The sequence below is a fragment of the Megalops cyprinoides genome, chromosome 9 (assembly GCF_013368585.1).
Source record: "Megalops cyprinoides isolate fMegCyp1 chromosome 9, fMegCyp1.pri, whole genome shotgun sequence".
Classification (NCBI taxonomy): Eukaryota; Metazoa; Chordata; class Actinopteri; order Elopiformes; family Megalopidae; genus Megalops; species Megalops cyprinoides.
In genome coordinates, this window is record NC_050591.1 from 32,104,663 (window position 1) to 32,127,587 (window position 22,925).

Below are 22,925 nucleotides of genomic sequence, written 5' to 3' on the forward strand. Positions count from 1 at the left end.
GGGAGTGTTGTGGGCCTGGTCTGACGCTGTTGCTTGTTTAGCTTGAATAGATACGCTTCTGTTCTGTTGTGATGGAAGTTGCTCTGGATAAGAGCATCTGCTAAAGGCATGTAATGTAATGTAATAAAACAGTGGCTACACAGCTGTGTTTAATCATGGGGAAATAAAACGCTAGAAACCATCTGGGTTCAGTAAGGCTTCCATAGCTGAAAAACACATGTGGAATAAGACTGGCATTTGAAGACACATTGCCTTTACATTTACAGCTAGTGCCAAAAGGATATTTAATGTAAAAAAGAGCGAATGTGACATTACTAAGGCCAACAGTCCCTTCAAACAATCGTACCACAACTGAAAGAATATATTAACAGATACTCTGCGAGATTCACTATTTTTATTTGATCCCAGGATACCTCCATACTGAACCATTCATAATAACTTACAAACAAAAGGGCTGCATTACTTTCTGCATGTTTACCTGAAGATTCTTGACATATATTAACTGTTAAAAGTACAGTACACTGTCCATGTGACCACAACAATAAAATCAGGACATTATGAACACAATGTGGCACTGTTTACCATGGGGAGCACACCTGTGTGGAATAACAGTGATTTAAGACAGAGGCAATTCCAACACTTCAAAGCAGCATCAAAATGGTCCCATCCCTACATACAAAAGCAGCTGCCCCTTCAGGACTCCCGTAATTGCACCATTCATAGGACACTGAGGAAGCGGTGAGCATTTCTGCGTTAATCCAGGGCGGCCATCAACAGCAACCAACAAAAGAAGAGGAAAGAGAAAGCTGGAGTCTGTCAGGCTTAATTCAGCCCTGGAGCTTGAAGTGAACGAGCACAATTTAAAAAAGAGGAATAGTTTTTTTTTTTTAAATTGGTATGTAGGCAAAGCTCTTAATGGAGGCAGCCACGCAGTGTGAAAATCGCCCAGATCAACCGCGTAGCTGTCCAGCCTGGCCCTTCAAAAAGACATAATTACGCTACAGCCCCGGATCCGCTCAATGGCCCAGCGGTCCTGCTGGGGATGGGGGGGTGGATTTCCGAGTTAAGCGGGAGAGTATATTAACCAACTTGGGCGGAGACCCGGGCAACACCAGGCTTTCGCTCTTCAAAGATCTTTCATCTCTCAGCCATCTCCCGTGGAAACACAAACTAGTTCCCCGCTCCCTTTTAACTCGACAGGGGGTAGGAGCTGGCGTGGAGAGACTTAAATAAACAGGTGAAGGGGGGATGTGCCGTGCATGTTAAACAGAGAGAGAGGGGGGTTCTAACAAAAAAAAGCTGTTCTGCTACACTCCTAAATCCGCTGATCTTAACATAAAATGTCCTGACAGCTGTACGTCAGAGGCAGTACAAGCAGGGCCTTTGCACTCATTCAGAGAGCATTCACAGACATGAGGGTGATCATGTAAACTGCATATTTTATATTTAAGTGGGTGCTACCGCACAGCACATCACTGTGATTGTGTATATGCTTGAACTCTCTCTCATGGGCCAAAATGAAATTTCTCAAAATGATTGAAGTCATTGTATTGTACTCTAAATGTATTGCATATGCGGTTCTCTGTCGATTTAAGTGGTTCCAAAGACTGTCTTTGTAAAAACTGCAACAATTGAAAATAACCTGGGACTGGTTTAAAGAGCAGCTCTTTTCACCTGAACTGGTGCAGAGAGTAATCTCTATCCTGCCACATGTTCTTAGGTTGCTCTCATCTACTTTGTTGAGCTCACTGTTGACCAACAAACAATTAAGGTATTTAATAAAAAGAACAAAGGTAATATTTATGCTTTTATTGTTTATACAGTGACACTTTATATTAATATACATGTATATACATAACATCTAAATTTACATTTTTTTAAATAATTAAATAATCCTTCAAAAGACAAACCCTCCCTCACTTTATAGCCTAGAGTTTACTGATGACATTCCTGAAATCCTTCAATAAATAAGGATGTATTTACAGGATGGAAATACAAAATGAACAGACTTCTTAGGTACCAACTCGAGTGATCTAAATTGCTACCACCATAGGCCAATGACAGCACAGTTAAAAGGGTGTTATAAAATCAAGCTCCGTCACATCTGAGATTACAACGGCGTGAATCATAAGCGCTAGATTGTGTTAGTATTTGAGTTGCTATATCAAGAGCAGTTCCAGACCAACAATACATACAATATTCTAAATATTGGACGATTATATGAAACCAAATCAAAGAAAATACGTCTTTCCTGTTGGGTCGCTGTTTTTCTCTCTGCAGCTGTAGCCAAACCTTTTCTCTGATGTCCTTCCCTCCTTGTCCTGAAGGGCTACACTTTCAACAACTTTCGCAACACCTAAGCATTTAAAATTAATTTCACTAAAATTGTTATGTTAAAATCACACCACCCGATTCAGAGGCCTGCACCTGGAATATACAATTCAGCCACAATAACACCTGTTACAAGTTAGCTACAATTATTGATAAAATTGAAACGGCAACAGTGAAATTGCTTCGGCAGCTTATTGCCGTAGACATTGTGGATTAGATCTTGTAGAACAATCTATAATAAGAGGTCTTGCAAGTGTCTTGTTCGGTGCTACAGTTCAGTTTCTGAAACTTTTCACCAGACTTACATAAAATCATGTGTCCCAGACTCAAACTCTATACATCTTTAAAACCTTATGAAAAACTTGCCCAATAAGTTAGCAAAAACAAAAGAAAATATTAAGCATGGTAATGAGCAGAGTAATAATGGTACATGCATTCTGAGATTGTGACTCTCAGATCCTTAATGTGGGGGACACAGTAGTAGTATTATATATTTTAGTAATAGCAGTTAACTCATACAGCGCATCAGATACGCCCATTTATAATTTTTGAAAAACTGAACCCTGGTTCAGGCTTTCAGGAGTTTGGAAACCAGACGGGACTGTAGCCCTCCAGGACCATGAGCAGGCGTAAAAAACAATTCTGACCCCAAGACCCATCCTGGTTCAGTATTTAACTCTTACACAAAGTCTTTGGGGTTTGGATCAGGGATGGGAAAACTGATCCCAGATCGCTGGAGGTGTACTTTGAATCCAGCAGGACACAGACAGCAAACACTGAGCTCCTTACGATGATTAAAATACTGACATAGCGGAACAAAATGTTGTACCCCTGGCACAAGTAAAGAAGGTCCTTCAGACTCAAGAATCCCAAGACTAGATTCTGGCGACAGCAGTAAAAGGAACAGTTTTAAGGCTTCGTTACAAGGTAAAACGGTGAAGCAGACAGAACCAGCACATAGGGTGTATTTCAACCAAGAAGCGAATTAAATTTATAAAACAAACAAAGTAAAAATGAAATGATCAAAAATAAAAAACACTTCCATAAAATTATTGCCTTATACAGAATAAGTGTGCCCCTACAACACATAATGCATTTACTTACTAGTTGAGAGGATAAAGACATAGTAAAAACATGGTGCAGTGTATAATACAAATTGGGTATAAACAATAAGAGCCAGTAACTGTACAAGGCAGCCAATGTGAAATGCTAAGGGGAGGGGCAGATATGTGAATAAACTGACAGTGAAACCCATAATGGCCATAGACTCATGACAGACAAAGTGACAGAGTGACAGAGTGACCCGAAACTCAGAAAAGGTTGACCACTGAGGCCACTCTTGTCCCACACGTCAGGGATAACACTTGGCATTAAGGGAGGAAAATGTGCAGTGGAAAGTCAACGCTCACCCCCTAACCAAACTCTACCCTTTAATTACACCCTCATCTGTGGTGTATCTGGGCAGCGTTTAAAAAGCAGCAGAGGCCGAATTAGGCGGAAAAAGCAACGTTTGCTATTTTCACTTCACTGCTCTTCACCAAAGTCCACAGAGCGAGAGAAAAGCCTCAGAAGCCATTAGCTCTGTTGGGTTTTGTAGTTTTGGAAGCACTGAGCTCACGTCAGCAAACCCACCCCTGCGCCAGGAACCACAGCATACAACAGTGTGTGCAGTTCCATTGGCCTGTGATCGGAACCCACTGCCTCCAAATCCCAGCATACATCTCTTTGCTGCCAAGAGCAACAGGAAGGTCAACTTACTGCACGCAAGAACTCAGCTGACAACTGTCAAAGCAGGAAACTTCAATACCAAACATTTCACTCTCACATCAGTTGCTGTGTAGACTCAGCACTTGGCAAATGACCACTGATTGTTTTGGAAGACAGTAATATATAGATATTTTTGGCTTGCGTATTGTTAATGGTACAGAAACTTATTCACTCAAGCAGAGGAACACACATTTGCGTAACTGAAACCCAATTCCTGGAAACCTTATGGAAAAGTACACGATTCAATCAGGCAAGAAGACATTTTCATCAGAGAGCATTTTCCTTCTTTTTATGTTCTTACCTTCAAATTTCTTTGTATTTTATTAGTAAATTTCTAAGGTTGCTTTCTTGTATGATATGGTCACGAAACCATTACTGCTCTGTCAGTGTGCATCTGGATTTTTAACAGAAAAGATTTCTACTGCAGAGGACCATAAGGCAAGACATGACTACAAAAACACTAAGGTTTATTAGTTACACTTACGACAGCCTGACCCCTCCAGCTTTTTGGATATTCCCAGAAGCTCTGTACTCTCTCTCTACATTATAGTTTTCTTCAGCTTTCTTCATTAACATCCACCCTGACTTTTACTAACATGTTAGGCAATGGTTTTTGTACGTACTTATATACACGTGATCCAGACTAACCCTTACCCTTCGAATTTTAATTTGAAGAGATGGGGTTAGACATAATAAATGGGTTTAAAAGTTCACAAAAATTTAGCATGTTTTTTTGTGGAACTTTAAAATCACAGATGACTTCCTTCTTTCCAAATTTTTGGAAATATGGAATGCCACAGAAGTGCTACCATCCATTCAGACAACTCCTCACAGCTTTCCCTCAAAGCAAACACACAGCTGTGTATCGATTAATAACTGCAGCGAAAATGAAGAAACGGCTTCCTGCACTTGCCCGTCACGTATGATTTTGGAGAGGGCAAGGCGAGGCTAAGGCAGTCAGAAAGAACTGAAATATCGCCTGTCGCTTTAACGCTGAGTTAGAGAGGGCCGACACAGTGTTAAAGCAACGCAGCAGTGATGAAGAACGTGTGGGTTGCCGCTGTGAAGGAGAAGGAGGAGGGGAGAACGGTGGGAAGGGGGGGGGATGACCCCGGTGGCTGCTGGGAAGCAAGCTCGTCTCCTCCTCAGGGGGTCTCTGCTTCGGACCGCCTCTGCTTGAAGCTCCCCAGTAAGGTCTGGACCCCCTTTTTGACGCTGGAGCCCACACGGCGTGCCACCGAGTCCGCCGGGGGGGTGGGCAGGCAGGAGCTGGTGCTGGGGGGCCGCGCGTCCAGACACTTCTGATAGCGCAGCTGCAAGGAGGGGGCAGGACATACAGGAGTTACGGGACCTTTTACATTACATTTCATTACATCACATTACATTACATCACATCACATCACATTACAGTCATTTAGCTGGCAATCTTATCCAGAGCCACTTTCATAGGTTACAATTTAACATTAGTGTGACGGAGTGCCGTCACCACGGTTGAGTATGTGCTCTGACTGCCATACCAACGAGCCTGGCTCTTTGGCGTCGTGGTCAATGAGGCATGTTTGGTACCCCGTAGACCTGGGTTCAAGGCCGGGTGGGGTGACTGCTCTTGCCTTTCGCTACAATTACCCATTTATGTAACTGAATATTTATTGAGGCAATTCTAGTACCTTGCCCAAGGGTACATCAGCAGTGCCCCAGTAGGGAATCGAACCTGCAACCTGCTGGTAACGAGCCCTGCTCCTTACCACTATAAGGCACTGTAGCCCAGCTCTTAGAGCCCCTTCAGAGTAACTTTTTTGAATGCACTTTTGTACGTCGCTTTGGATAAAAGCGTCTGCTAAACGAATAAATGTAAATGTAAATGTAACTGAAATTACACAAACACTGAGATCTATAAAACAGGTAATGTGTGAACCTGAAAGGCTGAAAAACTGCCCCCCCCCACTCCCCCAACTCTCTGACCTCTGACCCCTGACCCCACGACCCTCACCATGCAGGCCGCCTGCACGGCCTCCGACAGGCTGGCGGCGTTGGGGTCGCACCAGAACATGTGGCACAGGAAGTTTCCCGGGCCCTCGGCCATGATGAAGGCGAAGGTGTGGACGTCTTTGCCCACGCCCATGAAGGACAGGAAGCGCACCCGGCACTCCGACAGCACCTCCTCCGTCTCGAGCGTTGCGGAGAGGATGGAAGAAGAGTCATTTCACCATGCTCATGTTATATTACACATTTTACACATATTTCCTTAACAGGTGTCCTTATCCAGGGTGACTTACACAACCACCATTTTATCCTTTAATGCAGCTGGATATTTACTTAAGTAACTCAGGTTATGCACCTTGTGAAACGGTGCAACAGCACTGTCCCACCTGGGAACTGAACCTGCAACCATTACATTACAAGCCGTGTTCCTTAGCTACTACGACATACTTGTCCTAGATCACCTGGTGGACAAGCAAACCTGCTCAGGTGAAGTTGACACTCAGAGCGTGGGGGCTCAAACAGGGTGTAAAGACAGATTAGGTGCCTCACCTCGATGGCCAGGATGGTCAGCGTGGCTGAAGCCACGTTTACAGTGACGGGCGTCCACTCGTGTTTCTCTTTGGTGGTCAGCGCCATCTCCAGGGCGAGATTGACTGTGTCCATACCTGAGAGAGCCACACGGGGACATGTGACATCAGAGACAGCCACCCACCTGAGAAAGCCAGGTACTGCTGTGGGGGAGCAGCTGTGTTCTTGCAACGCAGGTACAAGTATTCAAAGAAAGCGAACAAGATGCGATTTTTAACGAGAACTCCAGTACCACAACATTTCCAAAACACAAGATGTGTCTCACGGATCAGTCTAGACTGGCCTAAAATCTGATGAAACATGCAGTAATGATGGAAAAAAAAAATCTGTAAATGAATGTCAAGATGTATCATCCATCTCAACATCAGCAGAGTGTAGGTGCACAACACAAAAAAGGAATTATGAATTTCAACTGCAATAAGTCCTGTAACATGAGCGGGAGCCACAATAACACAAGGTAACAGACAGCACAGTCACTCATGTCAGACATCACTGATACTTTCATAAAGCAGTTTAAACCTTAATTACTAAAAAGTGAGAATAAAAGCATTCCTTACCAAAGTGTTCCTTACCTACAGGTTTGGCCACTGGCACGTTACCCAGGTAGCGCACATGGAAGCGTTGGACTAGCTCATTCTTTGGAGCAGGGAACTCTGGGAAGAGGAAGAGGGAGCACAGACATCAGGCTCCACTTATTCTGAATGAAATGTAACACAGAAGCATAGCATAAAAGCATATTCCTTAGCATTGCGCATTCCCCAAGTGCTCCCACAGCAGGCAGGGGGGCATACAGGCCAGAGCTACCTTGGACAGGAATGTCTACGAGCTTGGAAGGGTCAATATTCAGCCTGCTCAGACATGATTTGGACGACTTCCTCTCCGACATGATCTGCAAACGAAACAAAGGACGAAAGTGATGCGGGGAAACAGAGAAATGGCAAACTGACGTAAACTATCCGTATTAAATTCTGAATATATATTTAACCAAATGAGGATTGTGGGTTAAAACAACTCCCCCGCCTTTTTTCGAGAGGGGTGACAGAGCTTCCTGTCTGCGGGTGACAGGCGCAGAAGGGGCACCCTGAAGGTGCTGTGGGAGGGGGATGGGGGTGGGCGTGGGGGCGGTGACGGGGGCGGGGGCGGGGGCTCACCTTGGAGCAGATGTCGTGCATGCTGGTGGCGATGTTCTTGGCGGGAGTGTCACAGCGGAACACGTGACACTTGAGGACGTGGGTCAGCTTGTCGCGGGCCACATAGGCGAAGTCCCTGGAATTACATGAGCAGCCGCTGTCAGAAACAAGCGCTTCGACCTAGAGGAGACAGCTTGGCACATATGAGAGTGAGGCAGCCAGGCAGATGTGTCAGCGGTGGAGCGAGGAGCCGCCAATCACAGACCCCACAGGCCCCCCGTGGCTGGCAGCTTGCAGGCTCTGTATGTAAGCATTCTACAAACAGAAATGAATATGAGGCCTTTGGTCTGACAAGCTATGCTAACTTCCTAAATAAGATACAGAGAACCAATGATTATACAAACCACTAACCAAGGACTAACTATGAAAAATTTGTAGCAGTCATGCAATTTACAGGTGGAGATCCAATCTAAGCTCATTAATTTTGATCACCCACCATCATCTTAGGCCAAAAAAGGCATTCAAACTAATTTATTTAAAGTATCAATAAATATGTTTTAGATACTCATCTGCAGGTGTAACATTAGGCCTCTGCACCTGAATTAATGTGGAGACATTAATACACCACGAAAACATGCTCTTGACGGCCAAATCAATGAGGTTAACAGCTTAGCACTGCTGATTGAATGGCTGATGATCATGGACTCCTAGAGCTGTCGAGCTGCAAAGTGTGAGACACTGAGCATTCCGGAATGGAAGAGCTGGAAACAGAACAGGCCGTCTGCCCTTTGATTTCCACCAAGACAGCCACAGTCACAGATGGAGGGAGCGTGAGAGTGATGGAGGTCGAACGAGGGTGGTTAGTGTACACACTGACAACAAGCATACTACCTCTCCCTGCGACACAGTGCAGCAAATCAGAGGAAATACAGAATTTCAGGAAATTAAGCAGGAGATAGAGGGGAGGAAAGAAAACAGGTATAAGTTACAAGAGAGATTTGACTTTGCATGAAATTAATCTAAAACAGGAACAATTCACATTTGCCTAACAGGGTGAAAAACGTCAAGATATAGCTCAGTTTTTCTTCAGATACATAACAACACCAGTATAAATTTCTCAAAATGACAGCACCCATATTCAAGCCAGAGAGGGAAAAAAAGATGTGCAGTTATCTAGACTATCCTCAAGAGGGCAGTATGAGACTGAAAAAGGGGGCCTGTGTACCAGCCTAGCCAACAGGGGTTTCTGTGGAATGCAAAACGTCTAGTATGACTCATTATGAGTCATAGGGCTCTTTCTGTGGGGCGCACAGTGGTCAGAGGATACCTCAGTGCTTACACAGTAATGGAAAAACCTTATGTCTCAGGCAGTACGCACACAAAATGAGGCCAACAGCAAAGCAGAGCGATTAAAATAGTCACGAATCCTGCAGCCAGCGAGACCAAACTCTGACCTTTAGTTTAACCCAATGCACAGTCTTTTCGTCACAGCTGCACAGTATCTGTGACCCAGTCGTCTGCACTGGTGTTCCCCAAAGGCCCTTTAGCCCCAGCGGTGCTCTGGCGCAGAGAGGGGAGACTGACCTTCCGTTGTCCCGGCCCACGCCCCACACACGAATGTTGGCAATTGGCTGCGAGTGCAGCAGGGTCTGGCCCAGCGGGTCAATCAGCTTCAGCGTCTCGTTCTCCAGAACCAGAAGCATGTCCTTCCCCTAAAGCAGGTACCCACACACACACACACACACACACACAAACTCAGTATTACCCTGCCACCGCACACAGCAGACACCTTCTTGACCATCCTCGCACACGCTTATTGGTGCTATTCATCAAGGCTTTACTCCAATGTCCCAATGCCCTTCCTGAAAACTCACAGGATGAAGTTTGCTTTCCTCACCTTAAACATAAATTTAATTCACAAAGTGTACAAACATGTCACCTTGACGGCCTACACTAAACGTTCTAACAGACATCTCAAAAAGCATATGCCTGTCCATTTTCTGTATTCAATTAATATTTCTCTCTAGCTAAAGATACACTCATGTCTTTCACACAGATGTACACAGACAGTACATATTATTTAATGAAGAGTGAGGCACTGTACACACGTTGCAGTGTCTGGTGGGCTCTACAGCTGCACACCTGCTCAATTACCAAACTAATGCGGTTTTCCATTCCTGGACTGAAAACACCTCTTACACTGACGAGCGTTTGGAAGCAGTAGTGCACGCCACCGAGTCCACTTCACTCAAACTAATCAAACACACCAACCTACAGACCCGATACGGCCCGTGTTGCCCTACAGGCTCGAAATACCCATGCGTTTCCTGCAATCTGCAGCCTAAAAAACGAGCTGCAGTAAATGTTTTTGAAAACCTGCAATTTCGCAGAGAGAAAAATCCTTTGACGTTCTGTCACTGTGGTGAATTGTGCTCTCTTCTCTCCCCTTACTCAGCAAGCTGAAAACAGAGGTCACTGACAAGCTCAGCCAGCTCGGACGATCTCTTCAATCTAGGCTAATTTCCCAGCTTTAAAATGTACAAATGTGTGTGCAGTACCCCCGATAATGCCAGTTATTTAGAAAATTATTAATGTTGATAATGATAATAGATGTTAACGTCTGTTTTACTAGCATTTCATTAATGGGGCGTTACTAGTTTCTCTTTATTAATCCAGGAAAGTACTTTTGCGAACTATCGTTTTGCAGGTGGCAGCAGAAACGTAACTCCCGCTGCGCCCTTGCAGAGAGCACCTGCTCGGACTCTGCTGAAGCCGCTCCTCAAAACCTGCAGAGCAAGCAGAGCGCCTGGCAGAGGCGTGGCGATTAACCCCTGACCCCCGGCTCTCCGCGGCCGCCGCGGGCGGGAAGCGCCAGCCCCTTCCTGCCCCTGGTCTCGCCTCGCCTCACCTCGCCCCAGATGCCGGCCGAGTCGTGCAGGTTCTGCTTGTGGTAGGAGAGCTGCCGGATGCAGTTGTTGACGGCGACGCTGCTCTTGCCCGGAGCCATGTCCTCCTCAGACATCTCCACCCAGCCCAGAGAGCGCACGGCGAAGCACTGCTGCTGGGGGGTGGGGGGAGGAGGGGGGGGCACCACGGCAGGGCGGGGATGTGCAGACAGACACAGACAGACACAGCAGGAAGGGGTCAGTCAGGTTAGCAGACAGAAAGTTAAAAGGCAGACAGCGGCTGTCCTGCTCTCAGAATCAGGAAACAGACACAGGTCTCCCCACGAGGTTAAAAACCAATGATTCAGCTATAAGCCGTCCAAGTATGCCTCCTCTTCGGTCACTTACAGAATTATGTAAAAGAACATTATGAGGCACTGGGACTGAAACTAACAGGCTGGAGAAGGTGACAGGTGAGCCAGCTAAAAGTAGAACTGATCACCTAAACATTCTCAGATTCGCTAGCATACAAGAAGCGTTTCATAATCGCCAGCTGGGACAATATACTGGTACAGGGATTTAATTTATTTGGGTAATACAGCTCCATTTCTACAGGTATGGTTCAGCAAGAGAAGAGCTAATAATCCCTCCCTGTCCTCAGGTGTGTGCACTGTTTGCCAGGCGTACCTTGGCCTCCAGGTCAGTGCTGACAGAGCTATGCTTCTCCTCATCCTCTGAGAGAGAGCAGCTGCAAATGATGAAGAGAAAGAGAGAGAGCCAGTGAGAGAAATGTGTGTTTTACCTGCTAATTACTGTTTAGTTTTCACTCTGCACTGTAGGCACATACCTGCTAATGCATACTGCATTATATCCCTGGGCAAGGGGAAGCCAAAATTAAACATGAAAAAAACTGAACTAATCTATAATCAAGCAGATTACATCATCCTCCCTAAACCCCACGAATCTCTTTAAAACATACAGAATTCCTTGCATTTTCTCAACCTGTACTCTGCTTGTAACAATATATGCACAGCATCTTGCAATACATTTCCTTAAACTATACTACATAGGATGGCCACCATTTCTGTTTCTTCAACTGAAATGTTTAAACAATGCCAGTGTTTGTCATTAACAGCACAGGGGCAGATCATTTAAAGTAAAAAATAAAGAAAGATTAATCAAAAATACCCTCTGAAGTATTGAATATGTGTAGTCTTACACTATGCCAAAGAAAGAAAGGACACAGCAATGACCAAGGAATTTCTATGTCATTTTTTTCTTCAGCAAGGAGCAGTTTTTAACAAGTCAGTTAAAATAATGGGATATATTTTATTCATGTTAAATGCATTATTTAAGATCAGACAGGAAAGACATTCTGTGTCTCATGTTCTATATTTGGCACTGAACATTCTGCAAGCCTCAGTGATGAGGCTGCTTCACGTCAGTCACAGGAGGAGGGTCATGCGACTCCCAGCAGCAGAATCCAGCCCAGCGACGGAGGCCGCCACGCCCCTCACCTGAGGTTGATGGAGGCGTAGCGCAGAGTGGCTCCCTCAAACTCCTTCAGGCTCTGGTCGGGGACAACATCCCCTTCCTAAAGATCCCCCAAAAGACAAGGCAAATTATCACAGGTCAAACGTCTTCTTTAACACCACAGACAAAAGCTTACTGACTTTATCATTCCCCACCCATATACCAGGAAGTATAGTTGATGTGGGTGCCAAGGACAAGCTAAATATGCCTGTACAATTTTGCACAATTTTCATAGTTCTCTTTTACAAGGGTTAGCCACGTGGAAACAATTAACCTAGTTTCTTATGTCGAGGCGTTTTTGCTGGAGGCCAATTCAAAATCAAAGAAATAAAGGGAAGTAAGATGAGGAAAAGAAAAACATGCACAGGGACCTCTCTCCAGGAATTCAGAACCAGGAATGATCTGACATTTTTAATAGTATTACAGCAATTGCTTGATTTATATCAATTTTTCTGCCTGTAAAATCACGCCTGGTGAAAGGAGATATAGGGTTCAAGGTCTTGAGAGATCCTTGCGTCCCTGCCTCCACTGTAAATCCTGACAACATATTCCATGCATTTATAACTCAATGTGTGCAGAGCTTATACTGTCAGTGTGAAATTTACCTTCTATTTTCTACAAGTGTCCTCTGGCTCTGTTTATGGAACTTCACATGAAACTGCCTCTGGTGCCCTGGTTATCAATCACTTAAAATGTTAAGTATTTCATCAAATCTCTACCTTAAGCCAGACTAGAGAAATTAGTTACAACACATCCCTCTTCATAAGTCATTAATTTTGCACCTGGATCTGGTCTTCTTGTTCTTCTTTGCACTTTATGGTGAACGCTCATATTTTTTTCATAATGCAGAGATTCACAAAAACTAATGCAATATTCAAAATGTGCTCTAATTATGGCATTGTAAAGATGCCACTGTAAAAAGAGTACATATCCCAGCTTCCTGTTTCCTGACATGTGGTGAAAAAGCATGTTTTACTGGTAATGTCAGAGGATTTTTCTTTTCTCTTCAAAACCTGGTTCAGCACTTTACACCAGCCTGTTACCACCAGCATACGGAAAAATGAACAAGGACAATACTGAAATGTTTTTGCCATGATGAAGAGTGATGGCCTTCTAGAGCCCTATTAGGGTGGGAAAGGCCATCTCATCTCAGCAGACATGTTCAGACAGCCAGACATGGCTGCATACAGGCAGACATCCATGCAAACACACACACACACAGAGTTCAAAGAATAGACATATGGACACATTAAGAGGACCAAAAGAGTGAAGTCTCATGTTATCCTATCCTGAGCTTGGCTGCATCTAGGTCAAGCAGGAAGGCAGAATCACTGAACTCTGTCCATTTTCTTACAGTTTAAAGCCAAAGGCTCCACGTTTGCTCCTGGTGAGGACACCCTGACCCACAGGCATAAAGCACACCGCTCTGGTGTAAGCAAATTACCCACTTCTGAAGACACACTAAATAGGCAGGGAACTGCTGTCTTGAATCTTCCCCACGAGGACAGCAAGAATAAGAAAGAGACAATACGCCAGGGTTTCACATGACAGACACTCTGTACAGAAGTTCAAAGCGGTGTCTGAATATCGGGATATAGCCTTTCAGTGCTGTGCATGAACAAAGAGTTACAGACACACTGAGAACCTTGGCTAACAGAAGCTGCACTGTAGTAGCAACCCCCACTCTCCATTCATCTGCCTACAGACCATATTTTACTTGCAAAATCCCAAACAAGGCACAGCATCAGCTTATTGTCCTGTTGATATTAAGAGTGAGTATCGCTGCCCATGTCTGGCTAGGCAACCAAAAAAAACCCTCTGCTCACCAACCCTTACACCATTCACTGACCCCCCCCCCACTATTCACTGAGCCCCTACCTGCGGCTCCTCGCTGGGCGTGGTTGCCGAAGACGTGCTGGAGGGCCTATCTGGGGCCCCGCCTTCCAGGGGCGAGGGAGGCTCCCATTGAGTGGTGCCGGTGGGGATGTGCCAGTAGTAGGTGCCCGAGGTGTCTCGAACCCGCATCCACCCGGCAGGCAGGTCTGTGTCCGTCTCAAACGCGCTGCGGTCCCAGAAGGTCTCTTTAGCAGGGATCATAGAGAGGGAGGCAGGGACCAGCGCGAGGGAGAAAGGGAACAATGAAATCATTAAGAGGAAGGCACTGCAGCAGCACCAGCTTAAGAGCACCAGCAAAAATGCCACTGTTATACTGCATGTTTTTTGTCATCTGTTCTCCACATCAAGTAAAACTCTTTGAGATAATGAGTGGCAGGTTCTGAGGGAGATTAGAGAGCAAACACACATTTCCACATAATAACAGTCTTCCTTGCAGCTGGCCATGAATCATTCATCGTTTCACCATTCGTTTTCTCCCTTTACAAACACATAATTGCTGAGAGAGAGGTTTATACACTCGAACGCACTGCATCATGTGACAGGTGAGGCTGTTTAACCACAAATCTGTTCATGATTTCTAATCAGCAACGTGACTATGCCTCCCTATAAACTGAAGACTTGTTCACACCTCAGGCTGTCCTTCCTTCTAACTGCTGACCTGTCCCACTCAACGCTACCTTTATTCACCAGAATCTCCTGGAAGATCATTCTGTTTAAACCTTCATTTTGTCATTATATAATTACATTACATTCTAAAATAAAGTGCCTTAGGGCAGGGGCTGTACACCTCCAGACTACTTTATATATCCATCTCTGTTTGTAAAACATGTTATAGTGGACTTTGTCCATTTTCTAAAACTTGGGAGTCTGTACAGTCACAATAAATGTACACACTCATACAAGATAATGTATTTATCAAAATGCTAAATACACATATGCTCATCATTAGTGTTCATCCAGGTACAGTTGAAGCTGAAATCCATCACTGAGAAATGCTATAGTTTCATATTTACATACTTATATTTCATACTTTCATAAATTTACCATAATGACACACAATAACCTCACAGCTCTCCACCTCTGTCCACTCTTACCTGTCTCTCCATCTGGTGAGCTGTTGGCTGTGCTGTCCTGGGACAGTGAGGTCCAGCTGGAGTCTTCATCGCTTGGTGCCCCGTTCCTACCGCCAAACAGCAAACAGGCACTCCGTCCACCCCCACTGCCTTCCTTACGGGACTCGCCGTTACTCTGAGTCTCAGAGGACGAGTCTGTGTCCTTCTCCCCCCTCATCCCCCTCGCCTCTTCCTCATCCTCCCTCTCTCCTTCCGCTCCCTCCTCCTCCTCATCCTCTTCGTCCTCTTCACCCTCTAGAGCCACCAAGTTGTCAATGAGTATAGGCTTGTTGGCGGAATTCTTGCACTCCAGGTCAGAGCACAAAAACCTCAGGGTCTTGTTGGAGGTGGTCTTCTCTCTGTCTCCCGACCGTTTCCCCTGAGTGGCATTCTGGTTCGGGTTGTGGTTGGGGTTGTGGTTCCGGCTGGGGTTGCGGTTCTGGTCCTGCTGTCTCTCAGCCACCTTGCGCAGCTGGTTCTGGCCCTCCTTGACCCACTTGGCGTTGTTTCCCGGATGCTCCTGGACGCCCCGGTGGTCAGCTTCGTTCTCCTGGTTCTGGGCTGGCTCCTCATCCTGGTTCTGGTTGTCAGTCAGCTGGTTGGATGCCTCATCACCAAGGCCTCCCATATTGCCGTTTGGCAGCTCGGAGGTCGAGCAAATATGGCGGCTCTCAAGGACTTTTGAGGAGGGAGAAGAGCCTTAGACTTGGCCTTTCTTGACTGGCTCAGCGTCAACCTCGGGCCTGTGAGGGAAGCACGGGCAGAGGGACAGTGAGAAAGCAGTTCTCTGGTTGGTGTCCACCAATGACATCACAAAGACCAGTATAAATGAACAGGCCAACGTAACAATACATTAGCCTATTCCCCCATCAATGGTCTCCCTGTCTGTGATGACAACTTTCATTTGTTTTAAGACGCTGGTGTTAGATTTTGCGGAAGCAATGAGAAAGGCTGACCACCCCCCACACCCCCCCCCCCATGAGGCCCTCCCCTATGTGCTTCAAATGCACCCCATCGTTTTTGGACCCCGTCTGTTCTGGAATGGTTTCCCATATCAAACAGGATAGCAGAGTTTCTGGCCATCACCTGTTGTAGACGAGACCTACCTGTTCAGACTTCTTCTTGACTCCCCTACCCAAACATAACTCAAATCTTTCCATTACAAGTGTATTAGCAGTACTAGTGTAAGGTGTGTCACATTGTACTCAACGTACAGTAAGTATTTGTGTTTGTATTAGTTACTCCAGCACAGTGTAATGGATTGACACATGTTCAGATGTGGTCTGCTGTGTTCTGTATGTCTCACTGTAACTGTAATATTATTAAGTACACTTCTATAACTCTTGCTTTGCAAGTCATTCTGGATATGAGCATCTCCTAAGTGACACAGATGTAGTGCAATAACGGTGAGTGCTAGTACAAACCTGAGAACCTCATGAAGAAAGTGCACTGCTTTTTCCCCAAACAGTGCTATATATTTCCTTTTTAGGTCTCACATTGGACGCAATATAAGCTTTATTACGTAACAGGTACTCTCTAGTGTAATAGCATGATATGGATGCAAGACATTTGAGAATTTTTCTCATTTATCCAGCCTGCACACTACATCTGCTGAAACACTTGAAAAGGTCATATGTTTACTGAAACCTAAACTAATGAGTCATAGCTTAAGACTGCAATGAGGTTTCTGTGTTACCTAATGCTGCTCTAGTATTCTTGGCTGTAAATCTCTGAGCTATTGAGGCTTTAACATTTAGACAGGAGCAGGCCAGGGTCCATTTTGAGCTTATTTATTCTCTTATTCTGTTCTACTTATTCTACCTGAGTTACTTATTCTCTTCCTTTTCACACAGAAGAAAGCTCAGATATATTACCAACTTGTGTGAAACCCTGGGGGCTCATACAAAATCTCCTTTGTATAAGTTGAGTTGCCTCATCCCACAGCTTCTTCTGAAACTGTGCATAATACGTAACATTATTAAAAACATCAGAGAAAATGACGGAATTGAAAAATTATATTTAAAAAAACTAAAAGAAAAAGACTATTTATTTCCCGTGTGTTTTGATTTTAATGCTAGTGGTTAAAGAGCTCAGCTTGGAATCAGGATGGTTTAACATTAGGTCCCAGGTGTGGCATTGCTGTTGTACAAATCAGCAACTTACTTATCCTGACCTAATATTTTGGCAAATATATAGTTGAATAAACAACTAGTAAGAAAACATTTCATGCTGTGAAAGCGCCCTTGGTACCTTGATAATGTAACGACATTTATCATGTTATTCATCCCCGTATAGGAGCAAGAAACAGGCAGCCTTGCACTTCTGAAGAGGGGCGTACCCTACACAGGGAACCGCTGAGGTCCAAGATCGATGCCCCTGGTTGTCTAGACTGCAAGAGCCACGCTCAAGGGGGGGAAATACTGAACACACGGACTGGGCCCGGCAATCAAAGTCAGTTCAGTTTCCACATTAGCTTGACGGATGATCTCTCACGACATATGTCAGCACAGATAGCAGGCTAGGTACCTACATCTGATAACAATGATGGCGATGTCGAGAGATAGCTAGTGTACAGCACACCGCCGTGCCGCAGATAACGTTAGCAGACAGGTAGCCATATCACCACGTCTTAGCAATCATAATAAACACAGCTAGGCACAGGTCGCATCGTACCACTTTCCATGACGGCTGTTTTTCCACGAAGCGGTAGCAAGCTGGCTAACGTTAACGAGCTAAATAACAACAAATTACTCATAAAACCAAGCACCCGGTTTTCGCAATCAAATTGATTTTCTGACACTGCTTTCGTATACATTTCAAGATAACCAACCCCGCGGTCGCCCACAGTCGTGATGTCAGGGACGTTGCTGCCAACCTGACTTGGAGCATTGTTTGATAGTGACAGCGGCCAACACTTTGCCTATGGCCTGGGGCGTTCACCCTTTAGAAACATTTAACAAGCTTTTTAAGGTCAACACTGCAAGACGGCTTGCATTACTGCGCATATGCAGGTTAGACGACAATATACTGTTAACACGATTCATGTTATCGTCAGCCGCCAAACCACCCAGGCAATCTCCTTGGCGTTAGCTGGCTAGCTAGCTAGCTGTACAGCTAACCAGCTAGCCATACAGCACAAACGCAAATTTATCACATCTCGAGCTAACTGACAATTGTCGAGCAGGTAACCGAGCATTTCATGGACTTACCGTTCTGCGTCTGTGCTCCCTTTGTTGTATTTTTTAATATTCTGTCTTAATTAAACTAGATTAAACGCAATCTGGTCAATCCTGCCGCTGGAACATGGTCAATTTCACGAGCTGCAGGGGCATTGACGCTCTGTAAATCCTACGTCACTATGGCAACGTCATTCCGTAGTCAAGTCAATCACGTTGCCGTGACTGGAAAACGCTTCTCCGTGCAACGGGCAGTATATTCTTTGGCATTTCCTCGGATCTGCATTCCACTTTAACTGCTTTCTTAAAATAAAATAAAACACCCACACCTTGTTGGATCATTTAGAAAACACAGCACAGCAGTGTGTGAACTTCTCATCATGTGCATAACTAAGACGCTAAATAGTAAAATTGATATATAATAATATCTCATAATATAAAAATAATAATCTCATAATATAAAAAATGCCGAAAACAAGACATCCTTTATGCTTGGTCTGTAATGCTTTATTATTGTTGTTGTTATTATTATACTTTATAGAAAACAGTAAACAACAAAATCAACAATTACTTAAAAGACAGAATAAATGAGTAACTTTTTGGACAAGTTAGGCGTGGATAGAACTTCTTTGTGCGTGTGTGTTAAATTGTTCCATAATTTTGGAGCATATGCACAAAAGGGCCACTTTATACATAATTGTGTATCTTGTCTCTATTCCTCCAATACACTTAAACAGTGAGAACACAGCCACAAGCACGTGACCGTTTCATTGCACCTTAAAGCGGGCGTGTAATATGCCGATTCAGTGTCCACATTAAGCTCTGCTTTAGTAGATCTCTAAACAGTATGAACATCTGAACGTCTTGGAAACATACTGACTTCCATTTTGTCATCTTCAGAGTGAATAAATAGGAATAATAATTCATTGAATGAAATGGTTAAGCACTTAGACTGTAAAAAATAACTGGTGTGAAAGCCTGTGAATTATAATGAGTGTATCTCCCCAGTAGCAAGAAAACACAGAACTGTTTGGAAAGCTGAGAAGCTGCTTGTGAGTGTGGATTGTTTCATTTGCAAATGTTTCCTCCAACCTTGGTGCATTTTGTCTATTGCTCAATACATAGTAATTGTTTTTATTTTTTTTAGACTTTGCTGTCTTTTTCCTTCCCCCATCAGTTCTCCCAGTTCAGGGGCCCCTGGCCACAGCCTGATGCTTCTCTCTCAAAGGTCTAGGATCTGGGGTGGCATATTCCACCCCTTAGTCCCTCTGTACGTCTCTCTGACAGTACAAGGAAACAAGCTGGCGAGTACAAAATTACACTTTCCCTAAACTGTAAATAAATGTGCAAATAGGTCCTTCAATCAAGGAATCTTACCTTGTGTATGCTGAGCCAAAACAGGTTGGCGTACTAAAAGACGGTGGTCTGGATTTTGTTGTAGGGTCATTGCAGGGTCTATGCCAAGGTGGGATATTGTTTCTGCTCTTACTTTCAAAAGAATTCAGCTGATACATTCAACATTTACCAATTAACTGCCACAATATCCATATGGTAACAGTACATACTTCATATGCCTTTTGGAATATGAAACACTTGTCTGAATAAACAACAGCTGAACAGGCACTGTCTATATTGGCAGCCACTGCACTATCTGCCTTTTTTGGCCTTGGGAGCAAAGTTATAAGCATTATTGCAGGTGCTGTTCACTCAATTCGTAAGCCACATTGTGTCAGTCAATAAGTGAGTTCATCAGTATTTTTGGCAGCTTCCTGCATCCACAGCTAAAAAGGCTTACAAAAGAAGGCATATTTTCTCCTTAGGAAGAGATATCAATACAAGTGATATCTGCAGCAAAAGTCATGCATACAAATGAGGGACTATATCTTTCTCATCTTGTAGTTGTATTTCTGACAAAGAGCTTCTTGTGCTGAGTATAACATTTTCCCAAGCAAAAAAACGTGAGCACATAATCCCATTACACAAAGAACTAGAAGTGTGGGAACAGTGAAGTCAGATTTTTGACATCTCAAAGAGGGACTGCAATTAGCAAAGTGTGGACTTTGCTAATTGCAAGACCTCTGTGGCTGCATACTATCATTAGAAGATGACATTTTCTGAAACTCTTAATGAGTACCTCAGGAAGTCATCTCAGCCCATTAGGCATAAAAATGCACACCTGTCACTGTGCCAGTCTAAAGTCAGTGAGGTGGAAAAATGAGCAGAAGACTTCACAATTAATAACTTTGCATAAATGTCTACATTACATAACATTATTGGCATTTAGCAGACGCTCTTATCAAGACTTATATCAGTTACAGTTTTTTTTACATTGACACCAAAATTACAGATGCAGAACACAGCACAGCAGAATCATCTGACTGCAAATCAGAGCACATCAAATGTCATCATGTTATCTGAAGATCCTTCACAATGGAGACCCTATGCATTTGTCCAGGCTCTATGGACAAGCCATGTTGAACAGTGTGCAATTTTGAGACCCTCCCAAGCAAATCTGGGTGCACAGAGACTTTTAAGGCAACTTTGGGAATGCTTAGACTGAAGCATTATCATCACATTATTGGCATTTAGCAGACGCTCTTATCCAGAATGACTTACATTGGTTACAGGTTGTTTTTTTGTTTGTTTGTTTTTCCAGTGTCATCCATTTATACAGCTGGGTATTTACTGAGGCAATTGTGGGTTAAATACCTTGACCAAAAGTGCAGCAGCAGTGCCCCAGCAGGGAATTGAACCAGCAATCATGATTCCTGCTCCTTAAAAACTATGCTACACTGCCACCCCAGCACAGCTATATAACATTTTGACTGCAGTCATAAAATACCAGAGTGCTGAGCAGGAACTACAAGAGAAAGCCATATTAAGCCAAAAAGAACATATCCCAGATTACCATCAGGGGCAGTTCTTTTCAGTCTAGCCATCACGTTTTGCTTATGTGAACTGGCGACTTAAGGCATCAGTTATCGTTTTAATGCAATGATTGTTTTTGTGTAATCCAGATAAAATCGTTGGCAAAAAATGCCAGAAAAATAAATCAAACTGATAAGGTCTCAAGCAACTCCGCTTTAGAATTACTCACCTTTATATTCAAAATGAAATCAGTGAGAAAATGTTTCTTCACATTAAATGGGCTCAACAAGGAATGCCAGTGTGTTGGAGGTTAAGTGGCTTTATGGGGGGTTCCCCTCACTGGATTAACCACTGTTTGGAAAGTTTCCCATCAAACATTTTCACTCCCACATGCAAAAGCCTGAGAGCTTCTGGAACACACACAAAGCAAGCAGTGTGGTTCCCATGGTCAAAAATGAGGTGGCCTTTTTTTGGTTCCACATCCAATGGTAAAGTCACCTGAAGCCATTTCTGTTTGAACCATTCGCTCACACCATATTGTAAATCCTGCAAGGCAGTGTTGCAGCTCAAAATTGGCTGGGTTTTATTTGAGGCTTAATTAATCTGAAAGACTCAGAGTGAAGCATATGCTAATGTTCAGAATGAGTTGGCACGGAAGAGGAAGTTTTTTTTTAACAGGGTTGGCTGAAATCGCAACAAATAAAAATTGTTATTCAAGATGCTTTTGTTTTATTAGTTTGGCAAGTTCAGGCTGCTTCATAGAAGAAAGTTCATCATCTAAAAAATACAGTCCATAAGTACCCAAGGAATATGCTGTACCTTCTAATTTAGAGGAGATTGGTTTTATTTATAGTTTTCCTCTGCTTTGCAAGTAAAAATGGTGCATTGCAACTTTACAGCTATATTTGATCATGATTCAAATTAGTACTCAGCCTCGAAGTGGCATTTCATGCTTGACCCAACAGGCATTACCCAGTACTTAGAGACATCATATGCTGAGGCAAGTTGCAGAAAATGTTGAAAAATAAACCACTGTGGTGTCACTCAAGAGGGACAAAATGAGAGCCATTACTGTCACAGAGAACAACACAAAGTCCAAGAATATACCAGGACTATAAGGACGTGAGAAGGAACTACTGCACACTGGAGGAAAAACAGTGGGGTAACTGGCATCATATACTGAATATCTCTCTCCTTCAAAAAAGAAGAACGTGAGACTCGTTTTTCTTTTTTAATATATTTATATAAATTACATACATTTGTATAGGACATGCTTCGTTTTGGCTTTTGCCCCCGATTCAGCACAAACAAGCAAGCTGGTGGAGGGAGACAGAAATGCATGTAAAAAAAAAAAAAAAAAGAATAAAAATAAAAGTATAGCATGGGACACTTGTTAGGTGGAAATGACATAGGACGCAACATGTCTTCAGAGAACTGAAACTGAAATAAAAGAGACAGACTTTCACCTTGAGTTTATGAATACTCCCCCAGACCCCTCACCCACACACACACCTCCTCTTCATTTTTCACCTCCAGTGAAATGTATAAGGATTGCTGTTCTTTATAAAAAAAACATAAAAATTCAACAAAATAAACAAAAACAACAAAAAAAGGAATCTTCCAAGTCTGAAGAATATCCAAACAGAAAATCTTGCT

The 22,925-nt window shown here is 43.8% G+C and overlaps 1 protein-coding gene across 4 annotated transcripts; it reads right to left on the minus strand.

The window, feature by feature from the left end:
* Window positions 1–1,919: 1,919 nt before the first annotated feature.
* Window positions 1,920–18,555, minus strand: LOC118783019 (amyloid-beta A4 precursor protein-binding family B member 1-like). Of its 4 annotated transcripts, none has more exons than XM_036536671.1 (14): window positions 18,435–18,555; window positions 15,208–15,968; window positions 14,096–14,298; window positions 12,202–12,278; window positions 11,372–11,432; window positions 10,708–10,857; window positions 9,384–9,511; window positions 8,691–8,696; window positions 7,821–7,935; window positions 7,474–7,558; window positions 7,242–7,322; window positions 6,631–6,746; window positions 6,089–6,265; window positions 1,920–5,411 (listed from the first exon to the last, which is right to left on the minus strand). In XM_036536671.1, exons 2-14 carry the CDS (start codon window positions 15,851–15,853, stop codon window positions 5,244–5,246), a joined length of 2,013 nt encoding a protein of 670 aa, XP_036392564.1. In that variant the 5' UTR covers window positions 15,854–15,968; window positions 18,435–18,555; the 3' UTR covers window positions 1,920–5,243. The 4 variants fall into 4 exon arrangements, with proteins under 4 accessions (XP_036392564.1, XP_036392561.1, XP_036392565.1 ...); XM_036536668.1 differs by having other exon boundaries at window positions 7,227–7,322; XM_036536672.1 differs by lacking the exon at window positions 8,691–8,696.
* Window positions 18,556–22,925: the final 4,370 nt, after the last annotated feature.

What these genes read in the sequence shown, in the direction of transcription:
- LOC118783019 (XM_036536668.1), bottom strand. Translation starts at nt 15,853, where the DNA reads ATGGGAGGCCTTGGTGATGAGGCATCCAACCAGCTGACTGACAACCAG. An exon ending in CGCCCAGCGAGGAGCCGCAG is followed by an intron (nt 12,279 to 14,095) that starts GTAGGGGCTCAG and finishes GGGGATCTTTAG; the next exon opens with GAAGGGGATGTTGTCCCCGA. An exon ending in TGCACGACATCTGCTCCAAG is followed by an intron (nt 7,559 to 7,820) that starts GTGAGCCCCCGC and finishes TTTCGTTTGCAG; the next exon opens with ATCATGTCGGAGAGGAAGTC.